The 17,777-nt window shown below is 39.0% G+C and overlaps 1 protein-coding gene across 2 annotated transcripts; it reads right to left on the bottom strand.

Moving 5' to 3' along the window:
• Positions 1-1,081: 1,081 nt before the first annotated feature.
• Positions 1,082-16,261, bottom strand: LOC108901072 (activin receptor type-1C). 2 transcript variants are annotated; one of them, XM_018702434.1, is made up of 9 exons: positions 15,883-16,261; positions 11,106-11,336; positions 7,835-8,077; positions 7,406-7,636; positions 7,081-7,248; positions 6,372-6,528; positions 5,652-5,776; positions 5,292-5,422; positions 1,082-3,663 (listed from the first exon to the last, which is right to left on the bottom strand). In XM_018702434.1, exons 1-9 carry the CDS (start codon positions 15,950-15,952, stop codon positions 3,538-3,540), a joined length of 1,482 nt encoding a protein of 493 aa, XP_018557950.1. In that variant the 5' UTR covers positions 15,953-16,261; the 3' UTR covers positions 1,082-3,537. The 2 variants fall into 2 exon arrangements, with proteins under 2 accessions (XP_018557950.1, XP_050927718.1); XM_051071761.1 differs by having other exon boundaries at positions 5,292-5,410.
• Between the last annotated feature and the right edge of the window lie 1,516 nt (positions 16,262-17,777).

The following is a 17,777-nucleotide window of genomic DNA, read 5'->3' as shown; positions in this document are numbered from 1 at the left end:
AAATCACACACACACAGACCAGCAGCCAGGGAGACAATGGCTGATGGGTCAAAGAAAACTGAACCGCAGTGCTCAAACCCCACTAACACACCCATGCCTTCAAAAGGTGCATTGTGTAATCTACAGGAAAAAAATATCATCTTTCAGCATTCACAAAAGCTGCATTGCGTTGGTGACCAGAAAATCTGAGAGAATTCACTGTGAGCCTCGAACTGTACATTTGAATGTAGCTGAAAGACTCCGTAACTAGCAGATTGCCTCAGAGAAATGTTGTTTGTTCCACTGACCCTCAGCAGAGCCGTTAGCCAATCGACCACTGGACCAAATTGCACAGGACATTACAAATCCCCATCCACATTTTTGTTACTGTACGTACAGCAGAGTCTTAGTTGTGTTGCTAGCAGCCCATGCACTCAGGAGGAAGGGAGACAACAGAAAAAACATTTGGATGCCCTCTCAACATAATTGCTTCTGCAACATGTAAAGAGAATATACATTGAAGTGACTAAAATGGTTAAAAAGCTAAAACTAAAATAATTATGTCACTTTTGGGTAATCAGACTCTTAGTGTTGTTACTGTGGGAAGAATTTCAAAAGAGTGCAATTAACTTCCTGTAAATGAAACTGGGTGACCTTCTCTTAGGTGACAGCCAGCGCAGTAAAAATCTGTAAAGCAGCTCACAGCACAAACTTAATGAAATGAGTCATCTATGTAGTGCTGATGTGCCTCAGTGTTACTGCTTTATTTCCTTTGTCTAACAGAAATTCACATCATAAACAGTGCAGCCAAATAGAGCGGCAGTGCAGAAAGCGTGGATGAGTCATGTCAGTTGAGGTAAAAATGTGATGAGGAAGATAAAAGTGACCTGTTTCAGATAAGTTGTTCCGGGAAGTTCTGTCCTACGTGCAGTTATGTGCACAGCACTGCTTTGACTGACCCACTGATCTCACTTATTTCCATACTGAATAAATAGTGCACGAGAGACGATACAGTGCAAGGGCATGAAATCAGTTACAGTTACATAAATCAAATGTATGAATCCAAATGAGTTAAGGCTTTAAAAATCAAAAGTAGGTCTCATTTTATGAAAGCAGTATCACATTTATTAATACTGAGCTATATCATATACAGTATATAAAAAAAAGACACCATCAGAAATTGCACATGATCGTCACTCCTTTTTGGAATGACTGATAAGTCTTTCGTACTCATAGCCATCAGTTCTTCTCTGTGTCACCTGTCAAATATGACACAATGGACAATACATGAGCTTGGCTCAGCGTGGACAAAAACTAATGTATGTTATAGGTATTTTCAGAGGGCAGAGGCAGAGCTAGACACTGACATAGCACATTTTTAATATTTCCTATTCTTTGCAACACTGTCAAACACTTCCATGACTGAAGTCAACTAATCATTTCACAGAAAGAAAGACATTTTTAAAAAATGTGCACATGAACTGATATTTGCCAAGACAGCCACAGGCTACTGTACATAGCTTATTTTTAAGAGGCAATATAGCTGACACTACATACAATTTCATCCAGTAATTCTGATACCTTTATGACTGGAAAATACTTACATATTGTAGTATGTGTCAACACTGATACTAAGCAGCTATATAGAAGTATGTAACTCACCTTAGTAACTAAAAACAATGAACTGAGCTAGACATGAATTTAAAGCCATGGTGTATGAGAAACATAGTAAGTTTTTTATCCACAGCAGCAGTTTCACAGTTTCACAAAAACTACAGTGATGAATCAGTTTCACATCTTTAAATAAGGGATCCTTTGACATGATATGACACACACAGAAACATGCACACACGGGCACACCTGCACACGTGGGAGCATATGAGCACACATGTTGTACAGATTTACCCGTGTGCACTTTCCCTAAGCCTGTTATGACAAGGCTTTACAGGCCACGTCTGACAGTGGCATTAGTCATCCTAATGTGCAACCATTACCCAAACTGTGCTCCCCAAGTGAAATGGTACGGAAATGGTAATTGATTTACTACCACTGCTAATGCACACTATTAACACAGCTTTATATTTGCTATTTACACAAGCATTTTGTCTTTTTTGTAGTTTTTTTTTTTTAATAAATGTGTCTTATTGTTGCTGTTATCATCACTATGTGGTACCATAGGAAACCCTCTGTAAAATTGAGTCAGTCTTATAAGACAAATAAAATAATTTGTTACTTTTCCCTGTTTAAAAAACTACAAACAACACCTTGAGCCAGTGTTAACTCTACTGAAATTAAGATGTTTGTTTGTCAGAATCTCTTAAGTGTGAATAGGGTTCTTTAAATTGTATAATTTGAATTAATGTTTCTAGTGTGAATATTATATATTTAAGAAAACAGAACATACATTTTCCCATTCATGAATGAGCTTCTGTTTATCGGAAAACTAGCATTCAGCTGTCAGAGAGCTGCTCTATTAAGCAACCGAAAGTGTGAAAGTGTTAAATGTGAAAAATACTTTGTAGGACTTCCTAGCTTTACTTCTCTTTAGATTAAGAATGATACAGGGGTGGTTTTACTGCTAGTTGAGAGGCTGTTAAAATGGAGAGACATCTTTGAAATCCTTAGACCATCAGTCAAAAAGAAAGGTTTGGCCCGAGGATGGTGCCAGAAAAAGATCAAGCTGTTATGTAAAGCAAAACCTTTTACACACAACTTTTTACAAGAAGACTAGTTTGTCTCTATGAACTTCAGCTCTACTCTAGTGCCCATCTAGTGGCACAGAGTTCATCTTCTGAGTAATGTGAATGTCTGCACCAAATGTAGTTGTGGAGTTATTTGGACTGGACTGACTGACCACTGTACCGACTGTCATTGTCATCTATAGAGTCACACTGAACAGCTAACAATCAATAATAAGACCTAGATCACAGTTTTAAATCACAGTTTTTAAAAAAACCCTTGGATATATTTAGCTAAGGAATCTCTTTAGTTGTAAATGCACTGCTGCATTTCTGTTAAGTGTGGAGCTTTCATCAAACTGTTTATGTACAATAATACTGGTATAATTGTATGTGTGTCATTTAAAACCAGTCAGAACCAGTTAGTTTTTTAATCCAATATCCTTTGTGATTGTCAGTTAGCACACTACCTACCCAGCAATACTGTGTTTGCTACAAGATATGGCACAAAAACATCACAATGTGCAACTTCAAGCTTTGGGCACTTAAATGTGTGAGGTAGCAAAATAATCTGTACATACATTAAACATATTCTTATTTCATCTTATTTCATATGGCTCTTTCCACCTAAAGTTTAGCTGTTTGGTTCAGATTGGTTGATTAGGTGTCAGTGTGCAAAGCAGCCACAGACATCAACAATTATACTTTGGCACCAACAACAACCTGATGAAGCTCTCTAAGGGTGAACAGTGTGGTCGTGTCCTGAAGAGGGCAGCCTCAGGCAGTTAGAGAGAACAGGTTCTCCCTGTTTTTGCTCCCAGTTACTCTTGATGCACCAGTGCCAGCACCAGTGATCTGATCTGCAGGACAACAAATCTAACTATTCTTTGACGTCTTTGATGGCGGACAGGTGGGACACGGTTTTCTTGACTCGTAGCGCAGTGAGTCGGGCGGCGGAGTTAGTGTACCAGCACTCTCTCATCAGTTTGCCCATCACTCGCATGGCCTGGAGTATCAACAAGGAGACAGCAGCATTAACACAAAAGCCAAAACAGCATGTAGACAATAGGAAAACAGTAGGAAACAGTGTTGACTTCATTGAATAAATAGTGTGAGGTAATCAGAGTTTAGCTTTACCATGTGTAAATCTACAAATGGCAATTATCAAATAGGAGTGAGCTAACCTCTGGAATAATGTTTTATTTGGTGGCCAAAAGTGATTAATCTGCATAATATTAATAATAATAATATATGCGTGTTAGAATAAGGGATGAAGCTAAGAATTGTGCTAAGAAGGTTTGTCATTCCACCTTTGCTCTTATGGTTTTGTGTCTGTTTAATGTCTAAGCTTTAAAGAAAATTCCTGGTGTCATACAACTTGGGTGTTATTTATGTAGTTTTGTTCAGCATTTCTTTCTTTATTTCTAACACTGGACTCATCAAAAGAACTGCTAAGATCTGGGAACACAGCAATATTGCTAAAATTATTAAAATTATACAGGTTTTAAACAGGCATCCTGGTTAGTCAAAGTTATTTAGAGAGAGAAAAAGTAAATGAATTATTATTGATTTACTTAAATTATTTATTACCCAGACTTCCTAGTTCGTCTTTGATCAACCCTACTTAAGTATGCTTCAAATGGACAACTATGTACATAGCACTGCCTGAGATTTTTTATACCTCCTCTACTGTTCTGAATGCCCACACTTGACACAATAATCGTGAAAATTGGCATCACTTCTGGCAGTCTCCATGAAAAGTGACAGTAAAAGTGATTGCGTGAAAGATGAAAACAAGAAAGCTTGAGAGAGACGTTCAAATCCCTCATTCTTTATCATGTCATCACAACTGGTTATTCCCTGTGTGAAGTGGCTGTAATTGTGTGAATCTCAGTTTCACATAGTTAAAACAACACAGACCCTCCAAACCGCCAGTGTTCAACCATCTGACATGAGCACGTGTTTTGTGGCATTGAGGCCTTTAATGCAGTTGGAATAGGTCACTGTGCAAAATTTCCCAGTACAATGAGAGATTATTACAGAGATTTCCAGGGTGACTTTGGTGAATGTGTAATCATGATTGAGAGATGTGATGGCCACAGCTTCAAAATTGAGGTGAAACTTATGAATCACTTTGCTGATTCAAATTGTTCTGCTTAGCTCAAAAAACCTTATTGGCTGACCATGCAGTTTATTAATCTCTATGCTAACCACAGACTGAAGTCTATTTCTGACTGTTTTCAGGTCAGTAACTGTTTTGTTAAGTTCAACACAAACTAGACTGATAGAACCACTGTTAATAATTCTACTATTCTCAGAAACCACAGCACAGTTACAGCATCATGATTGTTCCTTTGGCTTTTGTGGTCTAACTAGGAAGAATCATGCTGTGAAGCAGAGCTGATGATACTGCTTTCGGTAACCATTAAGGGGAGCTCCAAGGCTAAAAGCTACTGATTCATTTAGTAGAAATGATGATTCAGTGTAATCATTCAGTTCGTGGATTCACATACTGAACAACTCTACTACACCTGTGCTGTAATAAACCAGAGTTATCCTTCAAGCATTTGGCATGTTCATTTCACTTTGTATCACTGTGTATGATGATATATCAGATAGATTTTCCCATCTCACCTCACAGCTCTGCCACTGGTTGGGAATGTTGGGTCTGAGTTTCTGATCACACACCACCTTCCTCATGTCCTCGACTGAGGGATCTGAAGGCACCAGGTCGTAATAAGGCAGCTGGAAATCTTCATGAAGTCCTGTTACAATAAGAAAAATTGTGATTTTGTTTATGATCATTCTTTTCTTCACACACAGGACTGATGATGCACAGTGTATGAAAAATTATGTACACTACCTTAAATTGATGTGTGCAAGGGACAAATTGGCGTAGCACATTACAACTAATTGTTACTGGGATGATTTGCATCAGTTTTTCCTGATGACTTCTCCATCAACTATTTCTATAAATAATATCATTTAAAGTACCCCTCACAGAGCATCTTCGGGCCAGTTCCCAGAACACCAGGCCTAGCGAGTAGATATCCGCCCGCTTGAATGACTCAAAGCTGTTCATATTGATTGACTCATCCAGGATTTCTGGGGCCATGTACCTGCAGAGGACAAAATGATTAAGGTCTAATGTCAATAAAAAAAACAGTGTCTCTTGGATTTCCTTAATCGATTTGAGTGTGGGGGTTTGTTGTAAATATTTGTCACATGTTCTCTGAATTCAGAAGCGCAGGACACACTATCGTCATCAAAATAGCAGCTGCAGAAAAAACAAGCTTAATGCTTAATTGGTCAAATGTTATGTTCTCCCAGACCGGAGACCTTTTTTAGGACTTTGACCCCACTTTGTAGAGAGCAAATTCATAATTCATCAGCAATAGCATTAATTTCTGTATATATATATATTTATATATATATTCGTGAATTAGTTAGCAAGAAGAAAAAAACTGTTTTTCCCATATTAATCCTGATTGCACTCTCACATCAAATCATTTATTTTAGGACTCACTAGTGGATGAATATGTGTTTTTGATTATGGATTCTGTTTGTCTTGCAGAAAAGAGTGCCTCAGAGGCCGACTTACTCCAGTTCCAGGAACTCATGGGAAACCCAGCACATCAAATAAACTAGACCAGGTTTGAAGTGATTCCATTTTGTGTGTTTTAATTGTGTGTTGCACTGTAATGTATGTCCAACCTCTTGGTTCCCACTCGGTGGTTGGACGGTATGTCTATGGTGTTGGTGTTGGAGTCATGTTTCACGGCCAAACCCAAATCTGCAATGACTGCTGTGCCGTTCTTTTTCACCAGGACATTTTTAGACTTTAGGTCTCTGTGAGCAATGGCAGGCTTCCCTAGAACCAAAAAGATAACAAATAATGTTAAAAGCCTGAAAAAATGCTTTATATCGAGACATATGTTTTTGATCTTTCAGATAAAAACTTTTACAAGATTAAAGGAGCAAAAAAAAACATCTGCACCAAGGTTTTGTAGTATTTTGTGTCGTATTAACATCATCAAACCACAACCTCTCAGCCATCGGTCTAAATGAATATAAATGAAAACAGCTGAATTGTTTTAGGTTTTATAATACAGGCACACAGTGTAGTGCCAAGCTGATTAGTGACTCGGTTGTTAGTTGGTAGAAAATGTGTCACCAACAGGTTTTAAGAACAAAATGCCAAATATGAGCTATTTGCAGCTTCTCCAAAGTGAGGAATTGCTGTTTTTCTCTGGTTTATATCATGGTAAATTGAATACCTTGGTTTTTTTAGGTTTTACGATAATTCTCCTGTAATGTCAAAGGAGGTTGGAGGATATGGTGGCTTTACCTAATCCTTTCAATTCTCTGATACGCAGTCATTGCCTTAGGATTCATATTCCTTATTCATTAAGTATAGCCTCACCCTGCGTGCCAATGATTTCCATGTGGAGATGTGCCAGTCCACTGGCTATTGACAAAGCCAGGATGATCATGCCCTCCGTCGAAACTGTGTACCTGTTCAGATAGTCATACAGGGAGCCGTGCTCATGATACTCTGACACCAACCAGAGCTGAGTCCACGAGCCATTATCTGCAGCACACAGCAAATAATACAGTCACATGCTGGCACAGTTATCTCAGAACTGTGAGGATGATTAAGTGTATCTTAAATCATCAAGATTATCAACATTACTAAAGATTACTAAACATTACTAAAGAGCTCAGTGTACATCCAAATGTTCAAACACCTTTGTTGTCAGCAGCAATGAAGCCCAGAATGTTTTCATGTCTGAGCATGATGGTCTGATAAATCTCTGCTTCACGGAACCAGGACCTCTCATCCCTGGTGGAGAAGATCTTCACCGCCACATCCTCTCCTCGCCATTTGCCCCGCCACACCTCACCATATCGACCCTTCCCTATGATCTCCTGCAGGACAATGGTCCGAGCTATGGTTCTCTGGACCAGCAGTGGCAGACCTGCAAAATGCAAAGCAAATAAGTCCATCAGTAAGACTATGCGCGGCTGAGAAGATTTTTGTCTTTGTCTTCTTTTGGTTGTTGTCTCAGTAGATTACAGCTGGAAGGAATGCCAGAATGCTATTAGTAAAAGTCATTACTAAATCCTTAACAGTTTCTAATATTCATATGTAAGACAGCTGGCAGTGTTTCTCTCACCTGATCCAGAGCCTGAGGTGCTCATATCATAGATCAGATCTTTGAGAGATTTGTCAGGTGACATGAGCATCTGGTCATCCAGAGGCTCCTCTGGGTCTTGCTTGTGGGCTCGGCTGTAGGCACAGTGGTGGCCCTGCACAACAAACACACCTAGAAGGATCCCCACACACAGCAGGCAGGACGGCACCACGATCACCACAGTGAGCTGCAGCCTGCTCCAGCCTGGTTCTTCCAAAGGCCTCTCTGATATCGAAAACACATTTGCAACATGTCATTGTAAATCCATGAAATCCAATATAATTACCACATTGTTCCCTGAATATGAATTCTGAAGATAAAGAATCAGTAGAAGCAACTATGTTTTTTGTCACTGGGCTCTCTGTGATTGTTCCACCCCCTGGTGGTCGTTTTCAGTTATCGCATTAAGTGTGTTGTGCACAACAGAATGTGGATGGAAATCATCTTCTCAAGTGAAGAGTATATTATTACTGGTGTTTTTTTACTACAGCTGAAATATGCAGACAGCCTCGCCTGAAGTACTGTATAACAATTTTCTGACCTTAACACAGGCTCAGCAAAAGTTAAGACATAGCCATTTGGCAGTCTTAAATTTTTTTTAGAAATGGAAATTGTACATTTGGCAGATGCAGAGTTATGTCTGCCAAAAATTGTGGCAGACATAACTTTTTTCCTGGAGTGCCAGAAATATTAATCGCTGCCCATAAATATCATTAATCGAAAGTGACAAAGACACACAGAGGCACTGCACCAATAAGCTCAACAAAAGTCCAAATTGAAATGTTGAATTGAAAATTGAATTTTTTTTTTTTCTTGCAACATGCCTCTTGATTTAAATAGGTGACACATGCTGATCAAAAACAGGTGCGCTGTGAGGCCTTCTAATAAATTGTGGGTTTGTGAAAACAATGTAACCTGGCATTTCTGTCTGTGACCTTCACCCTGTCTGTGGGTGTACAAAGGAGATCTCAACACAAACAAAAATAGCAGAGCTGGTGGGCGCTATGATAATAGGAGATTTACAGATTCGCTGACAAAAAGTGTTCACAGTGAACTATTGTAATAGCAATGTAAAATAGTACTACAATTTAATGATAGGTCTGGGGAAATAAAGCAGAAAGAATTCTGCACTTAAAAGGCTGGAAGATACTTGATTCTAACTAAACTAGATCGCTGTAGTTTCATCTTAACTTCAGGAATGATTGCAGGAACTAATAACTCTCTCAACACACACGGGCATGTGAATATTGTAATAATACAGACTTGAAGAACCTAAACCTAATAAAGTGGTTCCATGTTTCTTTAGCCTTTTCATCCTTTTGAATCCCCAAAGCAGTAAAATGTCCTCACCAGGAGAGCCTCAAACATGCAACATCTGCAGATGGCCCAATGTGCAAAGCAATATGTCCTGAACTAAACCACAGTTTCCTAAGACATCTTTAGCCTTTTACCTAAATACATATCCTGCCATGTGTCCAACTGGAGCTTAGCAGATATGGTGCAAAACAAGACTTTACTCTCCTCTGGCCCAGTGGCAAAAGACCTACTATAAACTGTAACTGTTTTTCTTTTTTCCTCTTAGGTGACTCTGCAAGGGACAGGGAGGTAACCTCAGCAGCCATTTCTACTTTTAAACTGTTCGATGGACACGATATCTAGATAAATGATGAAAAATAATAGTGAGAAGACAGAAGCTATCCCTGTCAAGGTGTTAAAGGACAATAAACTGAACAAAACTGTAAATACAGCTACACAAAACCACTACCTACTATAACTTCAATGCATAACTTCAAATGTGTTGTAATGTTTAGGCCTGCACAGAAGTCACACAGCACTGAGAACATGAAGTTTTCATGCATAAAAAAATAAATAACACACCACAGAAGCTCCCATACTGATATTTAGCAGAGCTGTGGAACAGATTGATTGTAGTGTCCTCATTCACAGTCAGTACCATCACACCCTCAGGCTGTTGCCCTGACCCGTCTCATCAACAGTCTGCAGCGCTCCTCACTTTACATCTCCCGGATAACCTCCACATTTTATGAAAGTGACGATTCTCTGACAGTTCCATCTACCTTAAATCATTTTAGCTGAATAAATCTAATTGTTTTATTTAGCGTCAAAAATAAAGAACCCACAGTTTATTCCACACTATGACCAGGAGTAAATACGGTCAAATGTTTAAACATTGCAGGGAGATGAAACCTAGGCTACTCTCTTCTAAGAGGTGCAGAGCCCCATCTGAAATATGAATATAGCCACCAGAATAGTAGAATCAACTGAGGTGCCCCAGCTAAACTGATTAGTTTTGTTCTTTTGTATTAACTACTTATACTTTTCTACAATCTGTGTGCAAATCAGAGCTTCTTTGTTCCCATATCATAACATCTGAAGACCACACCCTTGGGCTCTGGGCTAATAAGACAGGCATTTATTTTAAAGAACATTTAATCCATTAACTGAGGAAATAACTGGCAGATTAATAGATTATAAGAATAAATAATGTAGTTGCTTGGTGCAATTTTAAATCAAGTCTGACAAGCCCAGTGTACTCTACCTCCCCAGCAAACAGACTAAGTTAGCAGCCAGTTGGTGAACACAGTGGAGCATTTTGCACAACTTTACATGAATGCCAATGTTAATCATATCAGTAACAATCATATATATTGTCAAATATATGTATTTTAAGCTTGTTAGGTAGACCTGCCCTGAGCTGGCCAAATAAAAAAGATTCTTTATGATTCTTTATAAATCTTCTATGGACCACAGTGGCACATGTGACCTCTCAACATTTTCCCCTGCGTTTTATATCCACAGGTATAAAGTAATCCCCCCTCTCTGCTTTAAAGCCAACTTCCACCCAGCAGACCAATGAGAGGCTTTTAACTTGCAGTAGGGCTACATGCCTGACAAAGTATTTATTTATAAATCAGGGGAGGGAGGGGGGGAGGATCACTAACCGCCGTCCCATTGCCTCTGCCAGATTTGTTATGTCACAGGATCTAGTAGGATCAGCATCCACCTCGTCTAGCCGGGGCCAGAATGAGTGGGAAATCCCACAGTGATTGGGCTGGTGCTGCTGTCAACTGAACGCAGTAACTGCTGAGCAGTGTGACATTAGCTGACTGTCTGAATGGATTAATTGTTTTTCCAACCAGAGACAGAAGGAAAATTATCAGTTCAGAAGCACCGTCATTTGTTAAACCCATCATCTGTTGAAATAAAGTAATGTTCATAATATTGGCTGTACCTGGGTGAATGTGCAGAGTCTCGTTGTTGCAGAAGTCAGTGAAGCAGCAGTTCCTCTTGGAGACGTTACGGGAGCTGTAGCAGAAGACCTGGCCCTTCATCTCGGAGGGCGACAGGCAGGACTTTACCGTCTCCTCCTTCCCGTCGATCAGCATCACAGAGTTCCAGCAGGCGCCGTCTGCGCTCGTCTCACAGGTGTGGTTGGCACACAGATGACACACACACTTAAGACCTGAAACATATTGTATTAGTCAAGATGCTTAGATAACTGTTTTCTTCACAGACATTTTCTGGTAGTTCATCCATCAATTTGTGAAATTGCAAAGGGGCAAAAGGACACCACACAAACAATTTCCTTCACAGAATGCCATGGTCAGTGGTGTTTAACACTTTAGAAGCAGGATGCTCCTGTTATGTAAGGAGGTCTATGCTCTTAAATGGCTGGAGGTGGAGGAACCGGAGTAAGGCCTCTTACTTTAACACCCAGATAATCTTGTGTTCTACTTGGAGCTGCTGTCATGCTTTGTTTGATAACACTGTGAGTGACTGATAAGAAAGGCTGCCATGCCCGCCCATTGGAAATTACTGTCAGAATATTTTTAATGGAACTATTTTTATTTTTAAGTTTTTAAACCATAAATTATTACCTATGCTAATACAAGTAGAGGCCCCCACAGTACCAAAGCAACACCTGAGAGCAGGACATTTGGAGTTCATCCTTGACACCTGATGTGAGGGAGTTCTAGTATTCCTGGTTAATTGCAGACCTCCAAGAAAGCTGATCCAATTTTTCATTGACTTTGTGTTGGGCAGCACTGAATGTGAAGTGATTCAGAAAACCTGCCACTGTCAGAGTTTCTGGACTGTTTCTGAATGTCTGAACTGTGTGAGGGGTTAAATGTTAAAAGACTACCAGTGACAATTTTTATCCCTTTAAGCCTGGAACTGGAGCAGTCTAAGTATGTGCTGTATACTGCACGTGTTTTGCAATACTCCCTCCAAGAAAAAAAAACCCAAAACACTGATAAATCATTTTCAGATCTTAGCAGATAAGAACTGACATTAAACGATACATTGCACAGCTGGAAGAAACATTAGGAAACTCTTTTGAGATGACGGTCAAAGTTCATCACAAGTGGCTCCTACTTTTGTGACTGAGCTTTGAATTTGGTTTTCATGGTTCAAATGCACGGTTAGTGAAATGATTTCTCTTTTTTGTCAGAGTCTTAAATTAGATCTAAAGAAAGAACAGAATGGGACCAAGGACTGATCCCTGGAGCATGCCACAACAAAAACCTCTACTAGAACAAATATGTAGAGAAGCATTTGAGGGTTGTTCCTGAAAATCCAGTATTGAAGTTCATCAACTAAGATGGACCAGCAAATACTTCAAAAGACAAGGCTGGCATATTTCAACAAATCCCATAAAAAAACAACGAGTGAGTCTCTCAATAATATTCTAGAGAGAATGACAGTAAATTCTACCTTGCTTGTGCATTCAGTCTTAAGCACATTATAATGTTAAACAGTGACAAATATAGTTCAGTTCTTTTAAAGGCTCAGTAGATAAATGTTACTCGTAAAGAAATAAATAGTGCATTTTAAGGGACTGTGATGATTTTCAGCTGCAGATTAAAATGCATTTGATGCACCAGTGACACACCATCTTGGTGGTATAGGGTTCAGTCAAAACAAATTTTGCCTCACCAACCTTATCTTTTAAAGGGCCTTGTAAAGCTTCACCAGCAGTAAAGCAGACCACTGACAAAATCAGGAGGTAACAAAAGAGACTGGGACTTAAGTTCAGGGAAAACCTGACAGGAATATGACAAAAAAATGTTTTGACTTTACAGCTTATCTGAGAGTTGCCTGGCAACAACTTTCTCAAGGACAAAATTTGAACATACTGTAACTCTGTAACAGAGGAATAAGAAGGGTGTTTTTAAAGCATTTTAGTAAGTGAACATTGGTGTGTGTGTGTGTGTGTGTTTTATCATTTCTTGCTGATTGTTGTAAAAAATGCTGGAGCAAAAAAAAAAAAAAAAAAAAAAAAAAAAAAACAACAACTAACTCCTCCAAAAAGACAGAAACCTTATTTTTCCAACACATTACATCAAATTGATTTAATAAAGTAAATCAAATAAAATTAACATAAAAATTCTAGCTGTGTTTTCTGCTGCATTTCAGTCACATGGGATAATAGTTTCTCTAGTCAGACACCTTGAATCTTTGTGTGACAAATCCAGCCTTGGCAACCATCAGCAGTGTTAGCATGAAAGGTGAAGTCTCTGGCCTCTGTGGGTGTGACCAAATTTGAGTCTCTAGACCTTCCAACATCACACATGGAAAAAAATAAATCTCTTGCTTCCCTCAATGAATTATGAGGATAGTGGAAGGTAGATCTTCGAGCCTTACATGAAGGTTCCACTGCAGCCTGACTGAACTTCACACAGTCTAATATGACGCTAACAAAAATTCGGCAACTAGAATTTCCCACCTTATATTCACAGACCCCTACATCTTACAGCTGCATTCTCCGCACTCTCTGCTTCAGTTTTTTGTGGCATACAGCAGGTGATCAGCCTGGATTGTCCCTGTCCTGTACATGCTACTGATTGTGAATTAAAAAGCTCTTTTTCTCTGCACAGTTTGATATAGAATGAGCCATAACCAAAAAAATTAAATAAAAAAAAACTGTGTGAAAGAACCAAAAATCAATGAAAGTTAAGCAAATGTGCTGCACATCTCACAACACAGTTCAACAATGGAGCAAAACTGTTACAGAATATGAGTTTTCAGGTGTAACAACTACAATCTTTTTTGAAACCATTGTTTTTTGTTGTCGCTTGTCCTTGAAGGTGTTACAAACTCATTTTGTGCATTGAGGATACAATTTTGTGGATGCAGCAGTTATCCTGTACAATATCTATCACCGATGTTGAATCCAGTGTTGATGGAGACGCATCTCGCTGTTTTAAAACAATGCAAATGGACCAAACTGACTTGGAAAGAGCATCAAAGACAGGGTAGTCGCTGAAGCAGGCAGATTCCTCGTACTGAAAATGGCACAAGAATGTAAAGACAGCAAATGTAAATTTCTATCTATCCGTGTAACCTTTTCAGTAATTCGGACAATCCAATAACATTTTAGAGAAACTTTGTGCTGAGAGGATCTTCAGCAAAAATAGATAAGAGAAGTACCATAATTCTCAGCCCAGTTAGATGTATTTGCCTGCATTATACAGCCTGGAATGTGGGCACTTCCTAGAAAACCAGCTCTGATAACCTGAAATTTGTGTGTTCAGTTATATTTAGCAAAATAAAATGTGAACTTCTATTATTTCTGTGTGTAAAACATGAAATGTCTGCTTCCAGATGGAGTCTGCCAAACTTGCGTCCCTTCTGAGATTAATCCAGCCACCTGGTTGCTCCGTTGGAAATATGCTGAAGCTGCTCTGACTCACCTTGCTGTCAAAGAAGTATGTTCTACTTTTTTCTACTTGGTGTTAATGTCTTATTCAAAGTCTGAACTATTAGCAGGCAAAAACAAAGGAAAAAGGTCAGCACACATGCTGCTGTTTGGTGTTGCACACCTGTTCAGCAGGGCTCACATCAGAACAAACCAGGTGGATGACAGCCATAGGTGCAGGGTGTGGACATCTTTCCTAGTCTACTTCTACTTCTTCTACTTCCATTCTCACTGATTGCTTTTTTTTTACTCTAAATGTATAGGATGTATTTGTGTTTCCAACAGCCACTGGAGCTTCATTTACAATGTATTTTATCATTACAGCTTGGGGACCACCCACTTCATAATATCTAATTAGACTATCATTTGCAACTAATGATTATTTTCATTATTGATTAATCTGCTGATTATTTTCACAATGGGTTGTTGTTCTGTAAAATGTCAGAAAATGATAACTCATGCAAATCAAAATTTCCTACAGCCCAATGTGACATCTCAAAATTATTTGTTTAGTCTGAACCAGCAGCTCAAAAGCAGTCAGTGTGCCAACATAATGAGAAGGAAAGGCTGCAAACCTTCCCATTAGAGAGGCTTGAACCACAGAAGAGTCTGTTTTTTGTTGTTGTTGTTGTTTTTTTTTTTTTGTTTTTTTTTTTTTTTCCTTGACTGAAATGAGAAATCAATTATCAAAATAGCTGCAGATTAATTTTGGTCAGCTGACTAATCAACTGATTGTGTCAACTTTAGTATAATTTAGTCATGCAAATTAGACTTTGTTTTAAATTAAATCAACAACTTTAAATTCTTGTTGAACAAACAGATACATGTCTGAAATTGAAAAGGCAATATTCTGCAAATATTATTTAACTAACTGGTTTGCCTTTTCCACAAAGCACTCACTTTTTTCAGTTCTAAGAAAAACAGGTTGTTTGTTGAAGCTTATTTACTGTCTTTATATAACTCTTTGAATCCAGAGCTTCAGCAGCAACAGAAAAGAACCTAAATGCAAAAGCACTTTTTATAATCTTTTTGGTGCTACAGTATAAAATAATGTGTCCTTCAAAGTTAAAGAAACTTAAATCATGGTGTTTGCTGACATAACCCTACACTGTTGAATAGAGAACAAGCTTTTAAAAAAAGTATAAACTATTAATCCTGGTTAGCCGAGATTGCACAGTAGGTAGTTTAATAACTCACATAAAACTTAACAACATAATAACTAACTACATAATACAATGTAGGCTATTTTATTAAATGAATGCATTTGACTGATATAATGCAAAGTGAGTGAGTGGGGTCTGTTAGCTACCTGCAGTCAGCTGGGCGACAAACAGGAAGATCAACGCCGCGTGAAAGCTCTGCTTCCTGGGACAAGTCATGGCAAGTGCCGCATCTGCTCCCTCTCTCCGACACACCGTTTCACACAGCTACTCTACAGAAAAACCACAACACTACTACACATTGCGGTGAAGTCCGTCGGCCGTGCGCCCCCCGCCTCAAAAGCAAGCCTCGTACGGTAAAATGAGCGGGGAGGAAACTGTAAAACGCAATGAGAGGTTTGCTCCGCCTCTGCTGACTAGAATTTAAGAGGATTAGCGCTGCAGACCTCTGATAAAGACATGTGAATGAGAGCCAGAGGGAAAGTGTGTTGCACATCCATTTAACTGCTGCGGGTCCAGTAAAACACCACCTCCTGTCTGCTTTATTGAATATGGAAATGATCTCCGGCCACTGAGGTGTCAGCTCTCACTTATTTACTAAACGCTTGCTGCAAGAGGGCTCCAGATCAAACTGCTCAGATTACACTGAGTTAATATAACCCAGAGTTTCTAATAGGATATTATGAAAATCACAAATTACAAAATTACAGACTAAATCACTAACAAATAATCTAAATAACACACACTGAGAAGATGAGTATTACAGTAGTTGTTTTAGAGAAATTCACCAACTCCACGTATACATATTAGAGGGCCAATAAATGGTCTGTAGTGACAAGTAGGTTTCCAGGGAAGAAATGGGCAGATTAACCTGCTTGGGGACCAGATTATAAATGGCAGCTTTATTATAGACTAACTTGAATTCTCACCCTGAAATACCACCAGCCCCAGATTTTGTGTCTGTTAAAGCATGATAATTTGGTTAAACACACGATGAAGGTAAATCTAGATTTTGATACAGGTCCCCTGTCCAAGACAGGCCCACGAGATTGGGAAATAATGCAGCACCCACCTTTGTTGATACTGAACTCCAGACATGCAAGTCCTCTAACAAATTTGCATTTAATTCAATTACAAAAGCCCAATTAACAGCCATCAGTTCTTTACTTTTCCTGTCTGGTAATCCAGCCCTAAGCAGTCTATGTTGCACCCATGTGGCTGTGGCAATTCCACTCTCTGGATGTGAGCAGCACCCAGGTCAGCAAAATAGTAGAAATCAGGCCAGACTTACAGTATGCCAGCTATAACATTCCCCCCAAAGGAGTAAACACTTTCAACACTTAGTCTGCTGCACATTCGCTTGCGTGGAAAGTTCAACTCACCTCTATGCAATAGGTTTTTTACAGCAGGACATATGTGACCGAGCCGCGTTTCTGCTGCTCAGGCTCCATAGCAACAACAGGTGCCAGTGTCACTAGGGAGAGTGACGGAACAAACTGAACTTAATCCTAAAGACCACAAGAGCACAACACAAGCACCAAATGTAATTTCCTGTGTGTTCATTGTAAAGGCAGCCTACATGTTCTGTACAAACAACAGAGCTTAGGAAACAGACACAACAGAGAAGCAGTTGTTGATTATAACAACTGACTCCACTGACCTCGCTCCGTAACGTGTAACTGTTGAAATGTGATGAGTTACTCAGAGAAATGCAATCTCATGGCATCCCATGTGATGCAACAGCAAATTTCATCTAGGAACTATCAATAGATGGATATCAGGCCATAGCACCTACAAAGGTTAGAAAAAAAATAAAAACATGTACAGACAGTGAATTAAATGTGTGATAATGTTCATTTAACCAGTTAAAAATAGTCAGTATCAGTTAAGACTGACAATAATCATGTGAAGAGACCTTGGGCTTAGTGTATTTATGTCTTCAGTTCATGACAATATCATGTATGTGTGTTGTGTCATGTATGTCAGTGGAAACTTTTCATAATGAGCCGATAACATACAGCTCTACCCTATCAGCTCACTCACA

This window comes from Lates calcarifer, linkage group LG1 (genome assembly GCF_001640805.2).
Source record: "Lates calcarifer isolate ASB-BC8 linkage group LG1, TLL_Latcal_v3, whole genome shotgun sequence".
Taxonomy (NCBI): domain Eukaryota; kingdom Metazoa; phylum Chordata; class Actinopteri; family Centropomidae; genus Lates; species Lates calcarifer.
The sequence above is the reverse complement of the archived record's forward strand: the minus strand, read 5'-3'. Positions and strand labels throughout refer to the sequence as shown.

What these genes read in the sequence shown, in the direction of transcription:
- LOC108901072 (XM_018702434.1), bottom strand. Translation starts at nt 15,952, where the DNA reads ATGACTTGTCCCAGGAAGCAGAGCTTTCACGCGGCGTTGATCTTCCTG. An exon ending in GACTCTGCACATTCACCCAG is followed by an intron (nt 8,078 to 11,105) that starts GTACAGCCAATA and finishes TTTCGATATCAG; the next exon opens with AGAGGCCTTTGGAAGAACCA. An exon ending in CCGAAGATGCTCTGTGAGGG is followed by an intron (nt 5,423 to 5,651) that starts GTACTTTAAATG and finishes TTATTGTAACAG; the next exon opens with GACTTCATGAAGATTTCCAG.